At 29.9% G+C, this 26,786-nt stretch overlaps 1 protein-coding gene across 3 annotated transcripts in view; it reads right to left on the reverse strand.

Annotated features, from left to right (window-relative positions):
- The window catches only part of heph (polypyrimidine tract-binding protein 1 heph), a 75,348-nt gene that overhangs the window by 36,376 nt on the left and 12,186 nt on the right, over nucleotides 1-26,786 (reverse strand). Inside the window, exon 1 of one of the 3 annotated variants that reach the window (XM_043040731.3) lies at nucleotides 25,222-25,501. The exons of 1 other annotated variant lie outside the window; for it this stretch is intronic. In XM_043040731.3, coding sequence (XP_042896665.1) covers nucleotides 25,222-25,272 — 51 coding nt within the window. In that variant the 5' untranslated portion in view covers nucleotides 25,273-25,501. Of the gene's footprint in view, nucleotides 1-4,337; nucleotides 4,766-25,221; nucleotides 25,502-26,786 lie in introns of those variants that run through there. One more of the 3 variants, XM_043040737.3, reaches the window with a different exon arrangement.

Raw genomic sequence — 26,786 nt, forward strand, 5'->3', positions numbered from 1 at the left:
AGTAAGCAGTATATACACGCTGTGAAACTATTGATTTATAAACATTCTATAAGGCACAGGAAAATAGGCATTTTGCATGTAGTTTTCAATTTATGTTAGCATAAATGACATACTAATTGGGAACAAACAAATAATTCTGATGTTTCCAACAAGACAAACTGTCTCCTTACTTCTTAAATACGGATATGCTACGTCAAGCATTCTGGAATTTCAATACAAGCTATACAAATGTGAAAATTGACAGGGAGCACATTTTTTTCTTTTGACGTCATTTTTTAAAAAGTATACTTATTTACAGAATTTCAGTTATGAAAACTTAACAAACTTAGACAAATTTAGAAACATCAATACAATAGTTCAAATTTTGTTCAAGCAAGCTGGTGCAGAAGTTCAATCAATCCCATTTTTTCATTGCAGTGCGACATCATGACTTGATCATTTCGCAATAATTATGAATAATGTTAAATTGTAATATTTTATTTTTAACAGAAAATATTTGTAACATTTTTAATGAAAAAGGGAAATTTTGATTTAATTTAAAGGACAAATGGAGAAAAAAAAAAAGAGGTTAATAGATGAAACCTCCGATTGATTCTGCGCGAGGCCTGATTTTTCTCAAGACTAATTTTAGTCCACAGGATTAAAGGATGGAACCCATTATATTATTATCAGAATTAAGTTTCCCAAATTTAATGCCTCACGCTCGGAAAATTAGTGTCATGATAGCTTTAAAATTGTTAAAATTGTTTTTGGTAACCGGAAAAAGAAAAAAAAAATAAATAAATAAACCCGGAAAAAAGGGCTTCGTAAAATATTAGAATATAGAATCCTTTTAAGACCGCAAAGCAAAACTAAGTTCGAATTTAAAGAATACTAGCAAACCGAATGTAATTTATTAATATAGAAAGATTAGTTAGAAGTTTACGTAAAGGAGCTTTTCACATTCCATGTCTGAAACAAAACGAATATAAGTTTTGATTCGATGGAGAAAAAAAAAAATTTCTTATTTCCAAAAATTCCACTTTTTGCATAGTGCTATAATACAATCCTATACAAATAATTCTTTTTCAACTCGTGATTTTCTCTAGATATTCGTAAGCACTGCCGCCAACGTTGCTTGGGGTTTTAAACTTTAGATTGCTGCGGAAAAATTCATGAAAACCAATTTAGGATGAATTCTATCATAATTAAGACTACAATAAGCATTTAGTATCGAGATTTGAACTTGAAATAGTAACTTTTTATCGCAATATTTACTTATCCTTACCAAAGTTTATAATTTGGGAAAAGGATGACAAATTGTTTTAAACATTTTTTTTTAAATCAGTGATTAAATGTTTAAAGAAAAACGGCTTAAATTGTCGATTTTAATCATCTGCTTTAAATTGCTGACAGCTTTTTATAGTCACCATAAAAAAAAAATTAACATTCATTCATTCAATCTGTTTCAATTGGAATTTTATTTACGATTTGACTAGGTAAGATTAAACAAGTGTTTCTCTCTCAGTCAATTTTCACATTGGGAAAAAAAAATAGTGCTTTACAAGCTGAATGAATCTTTTTCGTTCATGGTCAAATATTTGATTGGAACCTAGACAAGCTTTCTACTGGAAACAGACAAAGGAGTACGAGGTTCAAAAAGCCTTGGGCAACTAAAAACCTGTCTATCAGGTGAAAGGATACCTACAATAAAAAAGGCCGGCAAACGAACCCTGGTAAACAAAGAATGTGGCGATAGACAACTCAAGTGGAAAGTTGTAATTGGTATTTCTTTCATTAGCTTAAAAGACGTGCCCCCCCCCCTCTCTATCCAATCATCTAAAGAATCGGCACTGATAGGCATTAATATGAACAATGAAAATTGTATGATAAAAATCTTGTTATATGCTATAACTATAAAAAAATACAATAAGGATTAACTATCTAAATCAAATGAAAGAATTTGTTTCCAAAATAATCAATGATACAGTGTGCACTTCATCAAAATGATTTATTAGCATAGATAAATGAATAATAATAAAATAATAATCATTTAAGACTACCATAAGGCAGCTTTACTTTAATGATGAACTGCCGCAACTTATGCATATCTTATAATAATTATATGCATTTATATATCAATAACCAATACGAATTTTGATGCGTGAGAAAATGGAAATTGAAAAGAAATTAAAAAGCGAAACCGGAGGAACAGGAATGCCGATCTTTGATTTAAATGATGATGCTTAAAAGAAAGAAGAAAAAAATTAACATTTTTGTCGGTATTATCTCGTATTACAAGGGCTTCACTGAATTAAAAGTTAAGACATTTTTTAAATAACAAATGCATAATCATATACAATTTATCAAATGCTACAATTCAAAATTGATTTAGGATAATCATTTTTTGATTAAACAAGTAGTTTTTCAAGGGGTGTGAACTACCAATCCGAGGGTCCTTACATAAAAATTTCAGAAGTTTTCCTAATTTCAGAAAAACTACTAAATCGACTTTCAAAAAAAAAACTTATGTCTATAATGCCACAGCGCTCGTTTTTTTTTTTCTTTTCTTCTAAAGTTTGTCTATTTATAATTAGAAAAACATTTTCTTTTGAGAAAAACATTTCTTTTTTTATACGATAGGTTTCAAATATTTGTTTTTTAAATTTGTAAATGCTACTTCATTTTTTTAAAATTGGAAGTCGCAACAAGTTTCTTTTAAATTTATTAACCATGCTTTTTCTTTTAAAATTTTTTCATTGACAAATAATAAATAAATATAGGGTTCACAATAAGTGCAATTTACGAGTAGAACGGAGTAAATCAAAAAATAAATTAAAACTTCAGAATTTGGAAAAAAAAAAAAAAAAAAAAAAAACACTTAAAGTAACATTATAATTCTAAATTATAATTTTCCATTACCCGCATGTAAAATAATTTGATGGTAACAAACATAATTCAATTTAATCTGTTTAGCTCATCCTTATTTAAATACAAGTGCTTTTTTAAAACTTAAATATGTAGTTAAAACTTATATATGCAGTTTTTGTCTTTGGAAAGCACCAGAATGTTGAGCTAGAACAATTAACTATGATTTTTATTTTTTAATGATAACTTCTAATAATTAAATAATAATTATAACTACTTTTTGAGAAATAACTAATTTGGTTAGTACATTGTTTTTAAATATAAGTTTTATTATTATTATGTTATATCAGATGCTTTGGTTGGTAGATTATGAAAAAAAAAAATCTTCTTTAAATCAAATTGTTACCTTTTCCTTTTTTTGAAGTCATGATTTTAATAATGCAAATTTTTGTCTGTTTCTAAATGTAAATTTGTTTATCCGGCAAATCCGGCAAATGTAAATTTGATTGTCCGGCGGATGTAATTCTAAGGAATTTATTTTTCCCACGCATTGAATTAAACAACAACGAATGAGAGAAAATCCGATGCATATAGAAAATCATAAGTTTTAAAATAAAAAAATTTATGTAAGCCATTACGAAATTTAAAACCAATGTTTTTACTTTCTGTTAGTTGCCAAAATTCTCATTAAAATTATGATTATTTGATTTAATCTAACTGCAAACATTAGGAACGAAACGCATTTGAAATTTCATCCTGACAAAAACCCAATTTGTCAGATATTAAATAAAAAAGAAATACGAAGAGAAACTCATTTTTTTAAGTTATCTCGATAAAAAGACTTTATTTATTAAAACAAACTACACATTTAATAAGGATTAAAAGGGTATAATTGAATAATAAAATGAAACAGCAAATTATTTTATGTTTAGCTAATGGAAAGTTAAAATTTGTAAGCTTTACATAAATCTTTTCACAATTAGTTTTTCATTTTTAAACCATTTCTGTCATCAAATAATACTTTGCATACGTTAATCCAATCTTATTATTTCACTGGAGAAAAAAAAAACAGACTTTGATTTAAATCATGCGAGTCAAGTAATTTAAATCATGCGAACTCTGTCCTACATGCAACGTCACGTTTCATTAAAAATAATAAAACTAAATTTACAGCACTAAATTAAGAAAATGGAATGGATTTTTTATGGTAAAAATAAACAAATAAATTTCGTTAGGAAAAAAAAAAAAAATAAGACGGACTTCGTCTTATTATTTACAAGAAAGAAAACTTACATTTTGAGAAGAATTTTTTTCCCCAATATCAAATTTTTGAATCATAACTTCATTTAAACTCTGTTTAATTTGAAAAATATTTTCTAGCACCAGAAAACTAACGCTTAATTTGGAAACAACTCTTTCAAAATCTAAAATAAACAAAAAAATAGAAAAAATTTTTTTAAAAAATTCAAAATAAATTAAAGCAAACTCACCATCGGGACTGAAAATTCTATTGTTTTTCTTCGTATTCTTAAAAAATTCCAAACAAAACAAACGAGTCGAGTTTCTTTCGAAATGAAACCGAACTCTTTACAACAACAAACAAAACAAAAAAAATCCTCGCAAAGAACGTCACAGGGCGAGGAGATATCACAGGATTTTTGACAGATGCCGAGGGAAGATGAAAGTTTATCAACAGCTGAAGTGAAATTTTGGTTTGATTAATCTTTTGGTGAGTAAGAAGAGGGAAATTAATTTGAAGGAGATTGAATGTTTTGGGGAAATAAAAAGGAGTGATTTTTTGAAGCGTGAGATTGTTACGAAAGAGAAATATTGGATGGGAAAAACGAAGGAACAGAGCGATTTTAGATCCGCAAGAAAGTTCTCAGAGAGGAAAGTGAAAGGCGGTGAACATGATGGAAAGGCAGCAAAGGGTTGCCGCAACTGGTTTGCCAGTCGCCAATTTAACTACTCCTCATAACGAAGTTGAAAAATTCTTTCACAGGAGGGCAAAAAAAAAAAATATTATGACCAAAACAATTAACGAATTTCTTTCTAAATTATAATTATTTTTTGACATAAAAATTAGATTTTACAATTTTGTCATTTGTTTTTCTTTTCGTATGGTTCAGTACAATACCATGCCAATTTTACAAATACTTATAAATAATTTATTTATTAATTATTTAGAAGTTGCTTGTATGATTGATAAGATGAAAAACTATCGAAAACGGTACGTAACTTACCCGTTTAGCAATATTAAACACTAAATAAATTATATTTACTTTTATAATAAATTTCATAAAAAACTGTTTCCAGTATGCAAGTAAAATAATAAATACAAATCTTACTATTATCTTAAAACTTTTAGAACAATTGAAAAGTTTTGAAGTCAGAATAAACAAAAGGTATAAAATAGTGGCAATTGCTCCAGGTAAAAATGATCGCCAAAAGCGATTGATTGCCAAGCTTGATACGTAATATATAGAAAGAAAAAACAAATAAATGAAAACGTGAGAATCTTCTAAACGTCCGGTAGAAATAAATGCATGACTTCATGATAGCTAAAACCAGTCATGATGACCAACATACCGAAGAGAAAGAGAAAAAAGGGGTTTCAGTCTGCTAAGCAGATTTCTCGCAATACCCGGGTAAACTTTTGCCATTAGTATTAGAGATAATAAATAAAAGCATTCATAGATTTTTAAAGGAACGCCAATGCGTATGTGTGTAATTTAGCTATGAACTAACATTCGCAGATGGAAATGAAGCTCAGCTGATATTTTGAAAGAAAATTTTTTACTTTGAAAAAATAAGTTTAAATATTTTTCTTTTCTTTTCTTTTTAAAGTAGAAACCTGACTTCCACATTGAAACATAAGATTTTTTTTTTTCGAAAATGAACCATGTAAAAAAAAAAATAATAAGTTTTGAAAAAAATGCTGTATAGAAGATAAGAAGCTCATAAAAAAAGGTGTCTTCTTGTGCTAATCATATTAAGATATAATCATTACTTAATCAGGTTTAGCCTTCTTCATCTTTACACCTAATAGAGGAGTAGGACCAAAAACGACCTATTCTTTTCCATCAATACTTAGGTGTGATTAATTAGGTTATTTTGAATCTCTTTTGCCAAGAAAAAAAATAGTCACAGTTTAAACGCCTTGCCCTTGAAGCAAAGATATAATTTCGAACTATAAATGCCATCTTAGAGTGAAAAATTATCCGCGCTTTAAAACGGACAAATAACTTAACCTATTAAACCTTTTTAAAAATTGCCAATTCGCCAACAGTTAAATAATCAAAATCAATGCTTTATTCTTATTTTTTGAGCGCAGATAATGACGCATTGGAGTAATTATTTAAATATTAGAAAATTAAACCACTAAGAATAGAATCTTAGTTCGTAATTTTTTTTTGCGGTTATAACTACATGTAAATTTACAGCAGTATCCCCCCCCCCATAAATGAAATTAAAGAATAAAAAATTATATATCGTTATTGTATTTCTAATTGGAATAGTAATAGATATTTAATTTGTTTAAGAATTGCTAAAACATATTCCTTAACATTTTCTTAAATAGAGTTCTGAATAGAAGAAAAAATTAAACTTAAAAAACCATTCAGGGATTATTATAATTGAAGCTTACTTCAATGTCAATCAATAAAAATTGCAAAAACGAAATGATGATCGTAGTTTTATGTACCCATAGAATTGTTTTCAGTTGCACTATAGGAAATAGCAATACACGCAGTAAAAAGCCGCGTTCGAACGTAGTTAAAAAAATTAACTTCATTTAAATGAAATCGTACATTAAATTTCGTTACAAATTTTGTCAAGATAAAAGCGACACCAACCATTATCTAAATTTTAAACAATTTAATTTCGTAAGAACTAATTATATAACTGACTTAAAGAACCAACGCACAAGAGTTTATTTACACATCAAAACTAAAAAAAAAAAATAATAATAAAAGTGTTATAACAAGCACTTTTGTCCAAGAAGACAAATTTAGCTTTCAAAAGAATCCCTTGTCACAATTCTCATCCGGCTTTCTCGGTTTTAAAACTAGTCTACGTAAAAGGCTCAGAAAGGATCCTTTCACTACAAGCTTTTAAAAAAAGGCACTCGAGGGCATCTGTTGAAGCCGAAAGTTCTTCAACATTCTTTCAGCGATCCACTCTCTCAGCCTCCTAAAAGAAGACAAGAGATAGACCCTGTTATTGATGGCTGCTGCCCAGATACAAAAAAAGGCTTATGGTTATGGAAAGAGGTAAACGAAAAAACAGGCTGCAAACTGGGATGTATGTTGATCATTGAAGTTCAGCTAAGAATAGAAAATGAGCTGATTACTTTAACAATAAAAGAATATATATTAGGTGATGAAGGAAAACAAATAAAAATCAGCTGTGATTTTTTTCCCCTCTATAATTGACTAAGACAGAAATAAATTGCCAACTAAAAAAATATTGTTTCAAATATGTTGCACCAAAGCTTTTAATTAATATTTTGCATTTGAAATTATAATTCTATAAGCTTAAAAAACATTCGTTATTGATAAATTTTAATATTTTCCAGGTTTAAAAAATCGGCTAATAAAATTAAAACTGATCTATCAGTTGAGAATAACATAACTAATACCTATAAAAAAAAAAAAGGAAAAAATAAAAAGAGCCTGAAGATACCAATCTTATGGTTGATATCTTTTAATTTTCAATCGGTATAAACGTTGAACCAGTTAAAATTTTAGAAAACGATTTTTATTAACCCCTGCCAATGCTAAATGCAGTATATTAGTTTAGATTTTTGCTGATTCCACAATATAAGGATAGATAGGACTGACTTATGATCAATGAAGGAGATGGGCTTTAAGACGCTATTATCGAAATGAAAGTTATTTATTTCTTACAAGAATTCAAAATGTAATGTTACCCAATGGTATGTTTCCGTTGGTAGAACAAGTTTCAATGATAACATCCCTTTGAAAGTTCAGGAATCTTAATCTAATTAGCTGTTTCAAAATCTTAACAAAAGGTGAACTTCAATTTATTGCAAAAATTTTAAATATTTATTAAAAAACTCATAAAATTAAGATTATTTTTAAGGCACATTTCCAATTAAAATATCTCATCGAGTAAGCCGTTCTGTTCTTTGTTTCAGCCACTACAACCACAAAGCAAGTTCTTCAGAAATTCAAGGGCATCTTTGTAACAAAGATGCCTGACTTACTATAAAGGCAGTCTCTGATACTTAATGAACACTAAGCTTCAAAAAGAGGACAATGTTGAAGAGGATAGAGGGAGGGATGGTAAAAAGACAAGGGGGGACCCTTTCTTCTTGCAACCTTGAAATATTTTATCAGTGCTGCAGCATACACTGGAAAATTTTCACGCCGTTAATGACCTCAAAAATGAAAACGCTGAAGAGTATTCGGTAGGCATGACCCGAAACAATGGCGGCTAACCATTGATGGGCCACGCTGATAAAAAGTAAGAGCAGCGGGCGACGAATTTTGAAAGGCTTTTATGTAGCAATTAGACGACAAAACAGGATGAATGTAATTTGATTGAACAAGTCAAGCGGAAAATCTTCACTGAAAATGAATGGAAGAAAGTTTTCGATGGGAAAATAAAAAGGAACTTCAAAGGATTTTTAAATGGGGGAAGGCTTAAATGAAGCTAACGAGAATAACAAACGTAATTTTGCAAGCCCTCACCCCTCTTGCGTGCAGTTAGATCTCAATCGCTCTTTACTAAATTGAAATACATTTGACAGTTACTTAATAATAATAATTATGCCACCTACTCACGTCAGCATCACCTAAAATAAAAGAGATACTAAATTGTTTCGATGCTTAAGGAAAGCTACCTGCTCAAACCATATCTGTCTAAAATTTTTTAAAATGCAGAACATTCACTAAAAAAATCTCTGAAGAAATTACTTAAACTCAGGGGTCTGTTTAGAAGAAATTTTGTGAAGAAATCCGTGAACGGACCCTTCACAAAATATTATAATTTAAAAACGGACCCTTCACAAAATGATTTTTCTTTTAATCGGACCCTTCACAAATTTGTTTATCTTCATTATTGTTTTGTTAATTGAATAAACCCTTCCCAGGGCAGAAAACAAGAAAGATGGATGTAAACGAATTAAGTTTTGTTTTCGGCAGACGCTTCTTCCATTATTCGTTCGAAATGAATATTCTGCGTTCAGCAGTGTAGGCTATATACCAAATATTTGTATGTTGCATCTATAATTTAGAAGCAGCAATTGCTGTTTATTTTTGAAAATGTAATTTTTTTTACTATAATTTTAAGTAGCTGAGCATAATCTTGTAACTATTTGCAATTTTAAAAGCTCCTTGAAAAATTTTTTTGCAATAACCGGACCCTGTTTGCACAAATTCATAAAAGCAGGACCCTGGTTTAAAGAATGTAATTTTTTCACAATTTCACGAAAACTGGACCTTTCACAAAATGTCTGGATAGACCCCTGAAAATGGAATGTATGTAAATGTTACTTTAGGTGTTTTCCATTTCCATTCCTTATTCAAACACTTCAACAATAGAATACAGAAATAAGTTTTGCAGGTAAAATATACTAATTTAAAAAAAAAATTAAAAAAACTGTAAAGGCAAATTTTATCGCAAAAGAATAATAAAATTTAGTTATTTTAATTTCAGAATTACTTCGTTAAAAACGAAAAAAAAAATTCCAAAAATAAACAATGAATACATATTATTATGCATTATGACAGTTTTCTTGAAAATAATAAGATCGTTAAGGGTTTAATAATATACAATCAACTATTCAATATTAAATTACAAAATTTAAAGCATAATATGCAGGGAAAGAGCTGAAAAGTGGACATACATTAAATTTGTTGCGGCGCAGAGGGGTGCCACTTGCACTGCGTACAAGTTTACTGCACAGTATGACAAAATACTAAGTACAAATAGCACATGCTTAATGAATATTTAACACAAATTCGTATTTGTAAAACGGACAGACGAAGTGCATAAATTTCACGTGGCACTTCAAACAAATGCATTGTAACCACTGTTTAATAAAAGTACGTCAAACAAGTTAAACGAAGACAGTTCAATAATAAATTTAAAATGCGTTAAACTATAATATATTTGTGAACAACAAAAGGTCGTTCAAAAAATGGAGGGGTAGAGTGTAAAAGAGAAAAGGGATAATGAGTCATCCTTACGAAAATTCCTTAATTCTCTTCGTCTATATAAAAATTCCTCATAAATTTTCAAAAAAAATTACATTTTGAAAAAGTATATACGCATATGAGGGACCAAAATGCATAATTACGTATATTTGGAATGCTTCAAAACTGAAGCATAATTAGAAAGAGCCATTAATGCCTAATATCTTATTAACTAGCTTTTCGAAAAAACAAAATGTTCCAAAAGTTTGAAAAACTACTCAGACTGCTTTAAATCGATTTAAAAAAAAAGCAATAATCAATCTATACTAAAAATAAAATATTACAAAGATATTTGCTTAAGAATAGTCAGCGAAAACATCTAGATAACACTAATTTTATTTTGATAAAGTCACACATGAGCAACGTAAACGTCCATCTATAAATAATTATGGGTAAAAATAATAATAATCTTCCCCATTATCATCCAGTCGATCGATAGAAAAATCTGATAAAGATTTTTATAAACGCATTTTAAATGTTAGACAAAACTTAATTGAGGGAGAAGCCGCATCCATTTTGTAGGCGTTAATAAGAAAACTAAACAAATGAATGAAAAAAGCGTAAACGCTGATGTTACAGCTTCACAAATGTGCTCGTAATCTTGGCTCCAATTCGTAGATACGGTTGCGAGCTATTAATTGCAAGCAAAACGCAAAATTGACAGTCAAAAAAAAATTAATACAGTTCATATGTCGAACAACTAAACGAATCAGTTACACAGCGACGAGTGGTGGTTGTTGCCAAGATTGAAAGTTGCAAGATGAAATTACAGATAAAAAAAAAAAAAAATGAATGTGGGTGAATGGCAAGGGAGCTAGAGCAATTAGTAAATCTTCTTGTTAATGATCCATTTCTTTCCAAGATAAAATAAAAAGTTCAAATAAAAGTGTTAGAAAATATAAGATATTAATTCTGATGAAAGTATCTCGATTAAATTGCATTTGATACTCTAACCCTTGGTTAATGCCAAATATAACTTAGAGTTTACTAAACGAATGTGAAAGTTAACAAGTCATTTATCATGCTGTGGTTAAAGGGGCGTGCTTAGCGTATAGCAAAATGGGCGATCTTCCAGCGCAACTAAAATTGATGAATATACCAATCATCTGATTTTCAGAATGATTTTTTCAAAAATGTACACGTGCTAACATCATTTGTTAACTTTCCAAGTTCTCTCAATTCTCTTTTCCAACTGATATTCAATTTGTAAGAAACCGAGGGATAAATTGAAGGAAACAAAATTTTAATTTCAAATAAAGTAGTTTTTTAAACTCTAAAGCGTAATGGATGTTTAAACACAAAAATATTATAATACTATTAAGAAACCATAATAAATTTTAGAGTTCGACTGTAATATTGTTGAACAATATCAATGATACAGCTGAACCTATTAATGATGCACTATAAGGGTTGAAAACTGTTGTAACAATATGGTTAAATTTGAACTCAGGAGTGGCTTTGATAAATTTTATTAATGTCTATACACACTCGACATATAAAATTAGTTTCAATAGATTCTGAAAAAATATCTTACCTACATTTATTTATGTATACATTCTTTTTCGAGTAAAAATTGAAACATAGAGGCTTATTCTTAAAATTTATAATAGTAGAATAAATAAATTTTAAAAAAATCGCTTGTTAGGAGATTTTCAAATTCGCAATTAAAGTTCAGGAATAAGACTTACTTGTTTCCACTTAAAAATGCAACAAAAAATAATAATAATATTTTTTATAGAGAAGCTATTCATTAATTAAAAAATTATTAAACAATCTTTTCGAACGTAGTAAATTTACATAACGGCATTCGTTTTCATAAATATATATTTAAGGCTTTATAAATTGAATGGCAGTATGGACAAATAAATTCAATTAATAATGACAACTTTAATTAATCAAACTTCTTTCGGCCGTAATAAGTAAAGTTTATTAACCTATTATACGACCTATTACCTATTACGACATATTATGAACCTATTACTTAGCGAACACATTAACCCATTAAGACTTCTCTATTTTATGTAAGGGAAAGAAGTTTTTTTTTCGTTTTATCAATATTAAGAATAATCTTAAATTACGTTTCATGTTAGAGTTCAATTTTTTAGTCCTTGTTATTAAATTTTTAGTCTAGTCTAGTTACTAAGTTTAATAAAATAAACCGAAAATAAATTTTAAAAAATCCGAATTATGGTTTATTTCGAAATGATAACAAAAAAAAAAACTACTATAAACGTTGAAAATGTTTAATAGGGAAACATATTTCTTTATCAAAGAATTTAATTATTTAATTTTGATTTGAAATACTAATGCAATATTATAATAAATGCTTGTTCTTTTCATAATTTGTTCAATATATTGATGGAAGTTTTTCTTTTAAAAAAGCCATTATTATCTCATTGGTATTTTAATTGAAACAATTTTATTAAGGCAACCGAAAGATTAAATGAATTATATTATGAATTGATATAAATATAATCTAAGGTTTAAAAAAGTATCACTTGTTATAAATAGAACTCGCGTAGCCCCTTTTATTTCTTCCACAAAACCCTTGATTTCCGTGGACAACATTTGGGGACCGCTGCTTTAAACAATGTCTCAAATGCAAGATTTTCCGTTTTCTTTATTTAGCAAATAATAAAAAAAAGGTCGACCCTTATAAAGTATTATTAAAATAGCTGAAAAAATACGAGATAAAAAGAAGTGTAAAGGTTACTATACAGAACACATGCCGAATAAAAATGCACGACATAAAAGAAATTTGACAAAAGCATAAAAAGTCGAAATTGCGATCGTTAACTATATATCACGAGAAGTACATTACCCGAGTGTATTTCTTTACTTTCGCTTGCATGCAGCACGTATATTACGATGCTATTTATCATTCATTATACGTAAAAGAAAAGGTACGAGGCCCAAGAATTCGGTCGAACCAAACCGCAGTTTGCTTACTCCCAGAGACTTAAATTTAGGGAAATAGAATGCGATCTTTTGTTTTTGTCTTGACATTCGAAGAAAGCACTGCCAGACAAATGAAAGACAACTAAACCCTCTGCCGTATAATTAGCTAATAAATTTTCTAACCACAATGGCAAAGCATAAGACGTTTCTCTTAAGGTTTCAAGATCAACAAAACTTCTACAAAAATAACACACATAAAGCTACTCAGTATGTTTCCGGTAAATAACGGATTTCTTTAAATACATCTGTAGGGCAGGAAAAGAATTTACTAAGTAAATAAGGGAGACGAAAAAATATAACAGGTCTAAAAGAATGAGTAAATAATTATTACTTACCAGTTATAGAAATATATCTTTCGCATCAAAATAAAAACAAAATGCATAGTAGGATTAGAATTTTAAAAAAAAGGACATTTATTAACACAATAATATTTTATGTTTTCTGCGCATAAAATATATTTAATAGTAAAAATATTTAATTTTAAAGTTAAGGAAAAATTACTTCGAATATAAACATCTTACATTTAAACAAATTCTGTACACGAAAAGAGAATGTTTCTAAGTTATAATGATAATAATAAAAATAAAAATCAATTACTTAAAAATTTATTACTAAAACATAAAATTAACAAATTAAGCAATCGCTATTAATTCCATTCGGGCATAACTTTCTAAAGATAAAGCCGTAGCCAAATCAGAATGAGAAATATATGGAGGACATTATTTTAACATGCATTTCTTTTCATCACCAGATTGTAACATTACAATTCTACACTTGATTTCCGCTATTACTACTCCTAATTTCTTAAGACATTGTTGACGTAAGACATAATTTCGTATTTCATGCCCAAATGTTGTCGACCAATGATGAATTAACTCATCATTGCACTTACATTATCAGACAACTAATAGACCAGGGCGATATAGAACATTGCAAAAGCTCTGCACGTTCATTTAAAAAGCTTTGCACATCGTGCATCAAAGATAATAGCACGTGACATGACATATTTTCTGTGTAATATTGCCGATTTACAAATTGTTCAAAACACTTTTCTTTTACGTATTTTATTCTTGATTTGAATTAAAGCTTTGTTGAAAAGAAAAAAATCATATTAACATTGCTGATTTTTTTAACAACCGAAATATAACATGGGGAGTTCAAACAAAACTTCATTAATCTTAAGTATTAGTCGAATTTTAAGTCCAGGTTCAGGTGAATTCTTAATTGTAAGAATTATGTGCTTTTTAAATACATAATACTTCGGAAACAATGTCCTTGTACCAAGAGACATTGAATATTTGTAGATCCCTGCTGATTTTAATAATTAGATTTAAATCGTTGTTAATGTTCATAAATGTAGAAGCCTAAAAAAAATGTAACTGCGTTTAGACATGACAGGTACATAGTTATTTAACAAAATATCGAGAAAATAAAATTATTTTTGGAAAAATACAACCTAAATCTCATTTCTCGATAATTTATCTCGCAATTGAAAATATTTTTTTTTCTTCCCGTCGTTTCAAACTGAATCATCAATCAGAAATTAGCCCACGATGGCGAAAGAACTGGACAGTTAAAACAACTACTTCCACTTCATAATTGCAGACAATTGAAAATGACGATTCGGGTGCCACATTTAGTTTTTCTTTCAATGCTTTTAAATGTTTCTTTTTTATTTCCAGAGAAAAATTGGAAAAGACAGGAACAAATGTAATAGTCGATTATTTTTGATTTATAGACCCGGGTAGCTGAGTTTTGAGGGTTAAAGTAATTTTTACTTATAATCAATTTTAAAACTATTCAATGATAGAAAAAATAAACAATAATAGCTTCTGAGTTTAAGCCACACCTAAAATGAGTGTTCATTTTTTCTATTGCTTCAAAATTTCAGGAGCCAAACATAGATTTTTCACCTATAAACCTATATAGATTTTTTACGAAAATTGTCCGCAAAAAATGGCAACTAATATTTTAGTTCGCGGGCCACAAAAAAAAAAAAAGACTTGGCGGGCCGGACGCCAGTTGGTAACCACTGAGATAGATGATCAGAAAAAAAGATTAACACAATATTATGTAAGAAGTACAATCCTTAATATTCCAGCAATTACATTATTTACATAGTTACAGAAAATATTTTTTTTAGTAGCAGCAAAGGTAAGCACAAACATTTTAATAAATTAGAATAAGAATTTTTTTCAATACTACATACGAATAATGCTAGGGAACAATTCTTTCGTTGTATTTATACAAATATATGATCTTGCTCAATATTCGGGTGCGGAGATTATAAAACTGAAACTAGCTTCCATTCCACACTTTTTTTTAATGAAACATTTTTTTTTTTAACGTTTTTATGACATGATGCCGCGTAAATGTTGCGACACACTTCTACGGAAGTAAAGGCACATTATCGGGTTTAAAACTGCAAAGGACCCCTGCCCGGAAATGTCGTCGTGAGCGGTTAGGGGTATCTTCCCATTATGAAAAAGAACACGAAGAAGTAGATCATTCAGGCGGGGAAACTAAGTCTGACACAAATACATAAAGGGAAACCAGATTTAGATAAAAGAAAATACTCTCTGCAAACAAAAAATCTCAATTAAAAAACTTTCTGCATGCATTGATTAATGTTTCATTTTTAAAGAACTTCATATTTATTCATTCTGCAGGGATGAATTAAGTAAAACAAAAAAAAACAATAAAGTTGAAAAAAGAAAACTGAAAATATTATGGGCAAAAACTTTTGAAACAATGAAGGGAAAAAAAAACTGAAATTTGTGCACGAAAAAGTGAGGAAGCATTTAACCACAGAATGTAATCAACGTTGTAATAGAAATATGGATGCGAGATTTTAATTATTTTTGTGTGAATATGAATCTCAATGTGTGATTTTTAAATCACGTGAAGACTAATCTCGACAAGTAATTTTTAAAATCATGTTAATAAGAACGAATTTCGATGTTTGATTTCAAAATAGCGTGAATGCGAATCATAATAGTTGCTTTTTTAAATCCTGCGAATACAAAATGCGATAATTGATACAAAACCGTGAAAATACGAAACACGATCTCAAACCGTGATGTGATTTTAAATCGCGTTTGCGTCGGTAGAATAATAAGTAAAAATGAATTCTTTTTATTTTGAGAATTTGAAAAAGACATTTTCTCTCAAGAGGCAGATTGTTTTTTTTTTCTTTCTTTTTTTTTAATTAATAGTAAAAACTTTTCCGCGACATACGAAATCTCGGGGTTGAGGTATAAAAAAGGTAAACCCCTTTGAAAACTTTTCTAATCCTGAATAAATTAAAAGTTCAAAACATTGGAAAAGAAACTTTTTTCCAATGTGCGCAAAAAATGTCCAATTATTAATATTAACGCAATAATTCCTAGCCATTAATGTTACCAAAGTAAATTAATTCCTTCTTATTCCCCTCCCAAACAGAATAGAAACTTTAATCGGTCACTAGTGGACAGTAGGGACCAGTTAGACTACCACTGTTCAAGCAAAGCTAATTCTAATTCTCAGTTTTATGTTTTGATAATAAATACCAGTGTTTTGTGGAGGGTTAAAATTAGTCCAAGAACGGAAGCGGGGGCAAGCTTCTGGTTAATCTTTCAACTCGTCAGCTCATTACTTCACACGCCTCCACATCCTTGTTTTGAGTGGCTTCTTATAAGAACCTTTGTCGAGGAAAACATTTGATCTGATTCTTTGATTAAAATACCCACAACAGTTTGCACTGTTTTCTCTTTTTTCCGTGAAGAGAAAACAGTGCAAACTGTTTTCTGGTGTGACTAGACTAGACCTGGTGCGACTTGAGTGATTACTCATTAAAGAAAATATATACAATCATAACAAAAAGGCGATAAAAAAAAAGGCATGTAGTTGTAGAATAGGATTTTTCTGGTGGTACGGTTATGTTCTTAAAAGATAGAAAATACATGAGAAGAGATATTTTTTAAGAGGTAGAGGAAAATAATTTTCTTCAGAAGCTAAACCGCGTTATGACAGTCATCTCGGGGAAAAAATGCATTATTGTTATGACTCATTAAGTATTTTAAGTACCCAACGATTCTCTCGAAACATTCAAAGAACTCAATTGGTCAAACGATATTCATTTAAGTGTCTAAATGAGAGCTTAAGAATGAAATAAATTAATAATCAACATATTCAATAAACATATAATTTTTATGCTTGTTAAATATATAAATAAATTTCTGCCATAGGTATTGTTTTCATTTTAAAAACTACAAAAAAAAAACAGTTAGCTCTGGTTCATGCCTTTAGGAGTCAAAAAAATCTAATGTTTCTGAATTAAGTTTCTTCTCTTTAATTTTTGAGATTTAATAGGGCACAAATCAAAAGAGAATCTGCTTTACTTTGCCGTCGTGTTTCAAGTGCCGTTATTCATATACAAATGAAACGTAATTGTTACTCTGTTCAAAAAAATAAATAAAAATAAAACGCTCTAGACACTGACGAAAATCAGGACTAATTAGAAAATTAGACATAGTTGTTCCTAAACCAGCAAGAATTACCTTTACTGAGACATATTGGGAAAATGAAGAGAAAGCAAATGACTGTTTCAAGATTAACATTTACAACAATGCTTCAGCTAAGATAGTTCCAGATTAGCGCAAACGATTTCATAAATTATATCTGGACATTTTTCTGATTTAAGAATATTTTGACCAATTGTTAGAATAGCTGTAGTTTTTAACACTTCTGGCTCATTTTCTGTACAATGATAGGTAGTAAACAATAAGCCAAAGGCAAAAAACCGAACTTTTTATATTTATATCTATGCTTGTATTTATATATTATTCTTTAATATATTTTAATTATTATGAAATAGAAATGATTATAAACCAACTTTGTAAAACAAAGTTAATAGTTATTAACGGAAACATTTCGTCATCAGTTTAATGAATAAAATTTTCGCGAAAGTCCTCTTTAAATGGAAGAGTTGCACACATTATGGTAGTGATACTACATTACGAAAATTATTAATTTTATAATAAGTTTGCATTTGTTTACTTTTTCAGTTTCTCGACTATTTTTACCTAGATAGAAATTATAAAATGGCACAAAAATCTTCATTTACTTGGTAGTTTTCACGTTCCAAGATTTTAGAACCTGCAGGTATTTTTACATCCGGCAGCCTTAAGTGTAAACAAAAACAAACGGAGAGATATTTTTTTACTTCGGAGAGATTTACTTTCCCTTTATTATTCCTGCAAAACCTAATTGAGTGAGATAAACGACAGAGCAACCCCAATTGACACCACTCCACTGAGATGTAGGAAGAAGAAAAAATTTATGACGGAAAAGTTGTTTAAAAAAAGGTAATAAAATTAAATTTTGAACACATATATATATTATCGAAGCATTTCATCAAAACAAAACGATATTTATAAGATCGTTTGAGCAAAAATGGAGCTGCTCTTCCTTGTTTAAAATATTATTTTAAAATAAAAATGGTTCAGAACATGCTATAAATTTACACCAGAAAGTCAAATGATTTTGGAAACTTAATAGTTTATTACAGTTCTCTCAGTAAATAATGCATAATGAATAGCGTCCTAAAGCATCATACCTGCGTTTTCTTTTGGTATATTGTATTCGTGTCATCTAACTTAAATCAAGTGTGTATAAATAAATTTAACATCAAACAAAAATATGGGGGAGAGCGTTCATAACTAACCGCAAGCAACTTTCCGAATCCAAAGAATAACTAACCGCATGCAACTCACCGAATTCAAAGAATAACGGGTCCTAAGGTAAGTGTAAGACGCAAAATTCGGATAGCAATACACATTTTAAAACATTTATTGCAGAAAATATGAACGTTTTTATGAAATTTGAACCTTTTTACCATTTAATTTACGCAATTCAGCAAGGCTTTAGAACCCAATAGTCAGAAAATTAGGGATTTATACAACTACTCAAAATGTTCGACGTGTCGTAAAATAAATGCAGCGGATTTATACAGCTACTCAATAATGCTCAACGTGTAATAAAATGAACGCAGCAAAGAAATTAAGTACATCAACGAGAATAAAATATGCATCGATTGCTTTACTACTTCCTGTGAAGATTAAAAGCAGTTTGCATAACAACTTAACACCTATTTCGAAACGGCAAATCCATCGGGACCGCAGTAACATATCGTATTAAGACAATATCGTGATCGTACAAAAACGAGCATGATGACATTAAAGATTCATCTGTTCCTCATAACAATTTTCAAAAAATGGAGGATCGTGTCGCAGGGTTTAACAAGGCGTCACAGATTACAAATCCAGCTGTAAGTGATACAACATTTCACGTGAATTCATCTGGATACCGGCAGCTTTGTCTGTGCGCCATGAAGGAAAAAAGGATTCGCACATCAAAGCATCGAGCGTGTCCTGTGTCTTGGCAGGTAGCCAGGGTCTCAATCGTGCAATTCTTTTACTTCCTCGCGTGAAATCTTAGGAAAGGAGCCAAGCGACCACTCATTAGAAGTATTAGAACGAGCATGGAAGTATAATGAACTTCCGCCGAAGTCAAATAATCTTAAATTCACAGAATAAATTCTTGTGGAAAAAAAATACCTCATAGTAAATATCTTTAATAATATTGCACGATCATTTTGAAGTTTACTGACATTCCGTTTCTAAATTCAGGATATGGGAAGCTAATTATAGGCTGGCCTAAGCTGCGTGACTCTTATATAATTTATTCTGCCATACAAAATACTTAATACATTTATTTATGTTTACATCAATTAATTTCTCCACTTTGAACTTGCATGAGAAAAAGTAACTAGTTTTGTTGGTGTCTAAAGCTTAGAATGTTATAAAACAATCAACCGATCATTTAATTTAACCCAACCGATAATGTTAATTTAACTCAACCAATAATAAATATTTTAAAAGAAAACATAATGGTTGTGTACAATTTTTGCATTACATGGTTAGCTGCATCGATGCATCTCATTAGCCCTCTCTGGCAAGATTTCAGGCATCTACGAATCGCACAAAATTTATAAGATATAACTAAGTAAGACGAAGGATTACCACTGCAATCCCTGACGCAAATTTATAACATAACTGTCTTGAAAGAAAAAAAAAAAGCTAAATATTTGAATAAATATGCCTTTTGCCTTTCGTACGAAAATCAAGGTTCCACTGCAATCCTAGACGCATATTAAAAGGTTTCCAGCATCCAGAAAGAATTCTAAATATTTGAATAACTAAGCAAAAAAAAAATTTTTTTTTTCATAGTTGATTTTACACAACACTCTATCTTCAAGATTAAGATTGTATTTGAATTTTGATTAAATCTAACTTTAACTGCATTAAAAATTACCTTTGGCAAACTACTCTGTTCTACGAGCGTTCAAATACACTACAAATTTACCACGCTTACTATAACTTATGGATAAAATTACATCCGATTATGATTAATAAATTCATAAGATGATTCTACTTGAACAGCTAATGGTACCATTATCTGATTAAAAGTGATAAAATAATTCTCGATCCATATTATGAAACAATTCAATCAATTAAACAAATACGGGATCGACCTAATTTTAATGATTCAGTTTGAATGAAAATCATAAAAGACTTCGAAAGAATGTAAGAAAGGGAAGGAAAAAGTAATTCCCAACAACTAAAGTGAAACTTCTGATTTTTCATTTACACACATTAAATTTGATGAGGAGAAGAAAAAAAAGACAATAAGCACATTTTCAGTGTTTAAATAGAGGGAGACAACATCGCGCTCGATAGGCAAAAGGAGAATCAAAACTTGCTGGAATAAGCATTGTTACAGTCTAAAAATACAACATTCTTTGGGTGTCAAACAGTGTAGCAAAGTTAAGAGAACTCTCAGCTGCTAACAAAGTACACAGATCTGCCGGCACAAATAAAGAAACCCTAATTACTTGAGATGCAGAAATAACAACAAAGGCGGATCTGTTATAAAATTACAATACCAACCAACTTGATTTTTAAAACTCCAAAGTGAAATATTGTTTTATTCTCTCTAACATCCCGATAACCCTTTTAAAGATTTCAATTAGAAAAGAAAAAGGAAATTTAAAGATCAAAATCGAAAAAATCAATTATGTTAAGTAAAAAATTTAAAGAAAAAGAGGTTAAAAAGTCACTTCCTATTTCAAGCCTTCGTTTTTATTTTCGCATATCCTAAGTCATTACCTCTTAACAACAATATAAATTATTCTACTAGACAACTCATTCAAACGAAGCCTTTTAAATACACATACTTCCGACAAAAAGAAGCCAGGAAAAGCAACAAGTTGTATAAACTAGGACAAAAGATAAGAAAAGAATCACCATGGCAACATATCCAGTACCTTGCATGGCTTCTAACAGAATTTAGAGACAGAATGAAGTGATGAGTACAGTGGCCGCCACATGAAAGGATAAATTGAATTTCACTTTCAAAGGAGAAGACAGTATGGTTAATACATCCTTTCATGGACCGTAACATCTATTTGCAGCAGAATCCCATTTCCGATACGATCAGCAGGAGGCTATGTTCCACTAAGACCATTGGTCCAAATAATGTACAGCACAAAATGACATTTTCGCATCAGGAGTGCAATATCTGCGCCGTAGTCGAGCATAGTTAAGTAAATGCATGATGAAGTTTATGCAGCAAATTCATGCAACTTAATACAAAACATATCACATTTAGTCTCTCTTTAAGGAATGCATAAATAACATTGTAAGTACAATAAAATACATTTATTGAAAAGCGACTACATTAATAATAAGTTATCTCTGAATAAGTTATAATATAAAACTGTATTATTCAAATGTAGCATTTAATATTAATTTTAAATAAAAAACTATTTTACTTCTGCGAGGATTGATCCTCCTCGCATTACTTGGACTAAATTAAATTTACTTATATCCATTAGCAAAAGAAATGTTTACATAGGTGAATTTTGCACTTTAAAATATATATTCATCGATTGAATTGATATGAATCGTGCAGAAATTTTTACATATGAGAGAAAGGACGAAAACTAATACTAATGAGAAATTCATCCTTTGAATTAGTACTTCCCAAAGTGTGGTACGCGTACCCCCAGGCGTACGGGAACAGTTTAGTGGGGGTACGCCTTCCTATACTAAATATCTTGAAACAAATGAAACTTTAAAAAAAAAAAAAAAAAAAACTTAAAAATAAAGCTAGCCATGAAAATTTACGATTACGTATTTCTATTGGCTATTTTCTGCAGAGTTAACAGCTAATAATTAGAAGTGTCAACAGCCAGTTGTGATTTTTAACTTTTGTGCAATTTTTTTATAGTGAAAAATACATTCATTTTCATGCTGGTACGTAGGGTTACGAAAAATTTAGAATGGGTACACAAAAGTCATAAGTTTGGGAAACACTGCTTTGAATCAATAAAGATGTTGTTCAACTATTTCTTTAGCAAAACATTTTTGAAAGCATATTTTTAAGAAAAATAAAATTAAAATCGTAAGTGTCTTAAAACAGCACGAGGGAGGGTTTTAATTGTAATAAAATTAAACCATGATATCTTTTCAATTTCCTGGAAAAAGAATTAACATTTAAACTGAGCCAGACTCTGTTCCAAGTTGTCACACAATATCCATTTATTAAATTTAAGATTGATTAATATGCAGGATATTATGGTTCAACCCGAAAGAGTATGGTTTCAGCAAATTTACGGTTTAACAACTTACAAATTAATGTATACCTTTTTCTAAATAATAACATAACGTTAAAAAGATACGAATGGCACATTTATTTACCAGGGGAAGGCGTGAAATTAAATCTGTTTTCTCAACCCAAACGGAGAGAAGGCTTGGACAGTTGGACTAGTTGAATGCGCCTAGTGAGGCCTACGTTTGCTATTTTAAAGCTTTAAAATACGGTTACTAATCGCTATTTTTGAGACAGATGTAGCATCTTAAACCAATTAATTACAAACACAGTGCATTCGTATTATGCAATTTTATTGATTATTTTCTAAATATACGTTTGGTGCTACACGATTACATCAGCTCATGCGTCATAAAATGCTAACTCAGTTAGAGGAGGTCGGGGGTTCTTTCTTTGAGAAATAGCCCCGTTAGCAGAATTTACAGAATCTGCCTTTAAAAATTCTAATTTTTCTGCTACTTCCAACGAATACAGGCAGATTATTAATGTAAAAATTAAGCCTAATCTAAGATATATTTAGCAGAATTAAGAAATATTAAATAAAATGAAGTCGTATGCAAAAAACTTTCCATGTTGTATAAATTTAATTTGAATTTTATACAATACTTACTTTAGCTTTGCCGAAAAGGAGAAAAAACAAATACATATTAATAAGAGCAATAAAGAAATCAGAATGAAAGGATGAACTCGCAAAATGATATTTAAAAAAAAAAACTTCACTTTAAAGAATGAAATTAACAGAATTAACTTATGGTGTTCTGGTTAGTGCCATTTTAAAGTTTCTCCAAAGAAATTCACACATACTTTTCAGACAAATAAAACAATAACCAGACTTTTTTTGGGTATCAAATTTTTTTAAAAAATAAAACATGTTCTTTAGTTTTCACGAATAAAAATAAAATAAAAATTTTTTTTCTAAATTTTTCTGCTAGCAAATCTCTCTCAATTTTTTATTTTTTTAAAATCTAAGGTGGAGAATTATCTGCAAATACTGTGATAAACTGCAAGGTTTCTGCTAACGGGGGGACAACCTTTATCATATTCCTACGAATTAAAATAAAATTAATAACTCACTACTTCAATCTAAATTCCATCTCTGTGATCGCATGACTATCCTCAACCGACGCGTGAAAAAAATCATACTGATTTCACACTAAAGTAATACGATGAAGATGAGTTTTTAAAAATATTATTTTAGAAGTTTGTACGGCTAGTTTTTATTTTTTTTTTTCTTTCATAAAAAGAACAATTTCTCTCTCCATTATCTTGTACATTACGTCAGCTAAACAAAAAAAATATCCGACAAGTATGATCATAATATATGTATTAACCACAAAATATTTAATACATTACAAACTAGTGCCCCTATGAGGGAAATCCATTACATGATCGATTATTTGGAAAACGGTCGTAAAAGGAACGTTTAAATATTATATAAGCACACAAGAGGGTGGAGAAATAAGAGCATTGCGCACATAAGAAGCTATGTATTTAAAAAAAAAAATTATTTTCAAATTGCTTTTTAAATGCTAAAACAAAATATGAAAAAATTAGGGGGGGAAATAGAGTCTTAAATAAGAAGGGAAGAAGTTTGTAATTTGCTTATTTTTGCAAACAAAAGAAAGAGGGAGTCTAAAATTGCCAAAAATGAGCTTATATAAAATTTAAATAGCTTTATATGAATGTCGAGGAGGTAACGAGTGGGTTCCAATAATTGCACAACATATTAGAATCATAGAAACATTAATTTATCGATAACCTTAACAAAGGTAAGCATTTCTAAACTAGTTTTTTGAAATATTCCACCCCCCCCCCCCCAAAAAAAATTATATCCCTCAATGTACAGCAAAATAAAACCAATAAAAAAAGTAAGCGTATACGTAAACATGCTCATTGTATTAAATTTTTTTAGCCATTTTTTCATCAATTAAAACGTTTATTGTTAATGCCACATAAAAATGTAGTTTGCAGATCAGGGAATTATATTAAAAATTGGTTCGCAGCTCCATATGAGAGATAATAAGTCCAAATGTTTGTAAAGAACGCATAAAATAATTAAACAAAGTAGTCAACAAATAGCAAAATTATCCACAGAAATATTCTTAAAAGCATTTTAATGACGGGAAACATCGTCTGGCGAGAATATATTCGTATGAAAGAGAAATCGTGAGACATATGGCGAAGAAGAAGCAGAGCAGAGCAAAAATCAACAAGAAAAACTAGCCGACGAATCGCTCCACTGGGAACTTCCAGGGAATCTACAGCCAGAGGGGAAAGGGGGGAAATGAATGGAATCCACCGCCAAGCATGAGCGATTTCCAAGTCAAGGTCACTTTGCCGATTCCATGTTATTACGGCATTGCGAACTCCAACCAACCGACTGCCCGAGTTCACTGGTAAAGACACGCACGTTTTTCGGAGATGAGGCAACAGGTTTTTCACACAAATCGCACATTAAGGGTAATCGCACTTGTAGCTAACTTACCTTGGTCATGGCAGTCACTTCCAACAATCCGTTGAGGTTACTTTCGGGCATCGGGGCGGCTGTTGCTCGGTGTCCGAATGACAAATTAACAATAAAACGGCGAAAGCAGGAAAAACTCTCCGATCTTGACGGAGCCGGCGTTCATGAAATAATCTGAAAGAACACCCCTGTCATTCGCGCGTGGTACCTTCCTCTCCTAATACCTAGCAGCGGGCGACAATCGAGCTCTGCCGCAGACAGCTACTATTCATTTGGAGGCACGCGAGGTTCTCTCTTTTTCATAGGATTAGGATAGGGGAGGGAAAAACACTGAGGAAAAATATGGGAGGAGAGGGGGAAAAAAAGAAAGTGGTAAAAAATAAGTCGCTAAGGCTTAATTCTGAAATGGTGCGCAACACGCAATGACAGATTTCTCTGACACGGCTAGGATACGTAAATAAATAATGAGAAATAGATCTATCACACTCTATTCATATATTGCATAATGATTGAAAGAGAAATTTAATCGCATAATTGAACTTTATCGAATAAAATATACAATTTAAAAGTTCCATTAATATATATATTGAAATAATAATCGATACTAATCTATTTCAAGCTACAAAAAAATAATAAACTTAAAGCAACCAAACACATACACCAGCTGTAGTTAAATTTCCGAGAACCTGAAAGTAATATTTATAGAAATATTTATTTTTATGAAACTTATTTGAATGATATTTTTTATTCGCGAAAATCGATCCCTAACTACAGATATTCAGCAATCATTCTCTAACTATATAACTTTACAAATACACATTAGAAGCCAAAAATTTAATATACGAGCGAGGAGAAATAGAAAATAAAGACCACTACAACTACAATAAAAACCACCACAAAGAAAGGAAACACAAAAAATATTAATCGTATTCGTTTTATTACCATTTTTCTCAAGAGTAATTCCTGAAATTTTTAAAATATTTTCTCCTTTTCCTATATTAAATAAAAAATTGTGGCCTTTAATGCGTGTATTTTTTTTTTCTTTTAGATTTAATAGCGAATTGTAGTAGAGGAATAGCTGTAAGATTTAAAAAAAAAAAAAAAAAAAATACAATGAATGAAAAATTAGAGCGTTTTCAAATCTACACACTAAATCAATGAGCACACATCTGATTTTTTTATTATCTTTTTTCTTCCTGCCTTCAAACTTTTCTAACCCTACCACTTGAATAGCTCTAGTCTCACTAACAGATTTATTAACAATCCTTTATATTTAGAATTTCAGCGAAGTAATCCTATAAATAATGTTAAAAAACAAGTTTAACATATAACTACAAATAACTAAATTATTAAAAAAAAAAGAAAGTTAGAACTGTTTGAATTTCCTTGCGGTATAAAAAGATCTGTTTCTATCATCACACATATTTTAATACTCCAACAGGAAAGAGAAAAAAAACATCTATATACATATAATAAGACTAAAATATCTACCAATCCCCATATTTGTAAAATGCAGAAAATTCATAACAAAATTGCAGAACCAATTACTTAAAATGCAGAAGAGTCAAGATAATTCAATTTTTTAT

Source organism: Parasteatoda tepidariorum, chromosome 7 (genome assembly GCF_982258835.1).
Source record: "Parasteatoda tepidariorum strain Cologne lab strain chromosome 7, Ptep-v5.0, whole genome shotgun sequence".
NCBI classification, from domain to species: Eukaryota; Metazoa; Arthropoda; class Arachnida; order Araneae; family Theridiidae; genus Parasteatoda; species Parasteatoda tepidariorum.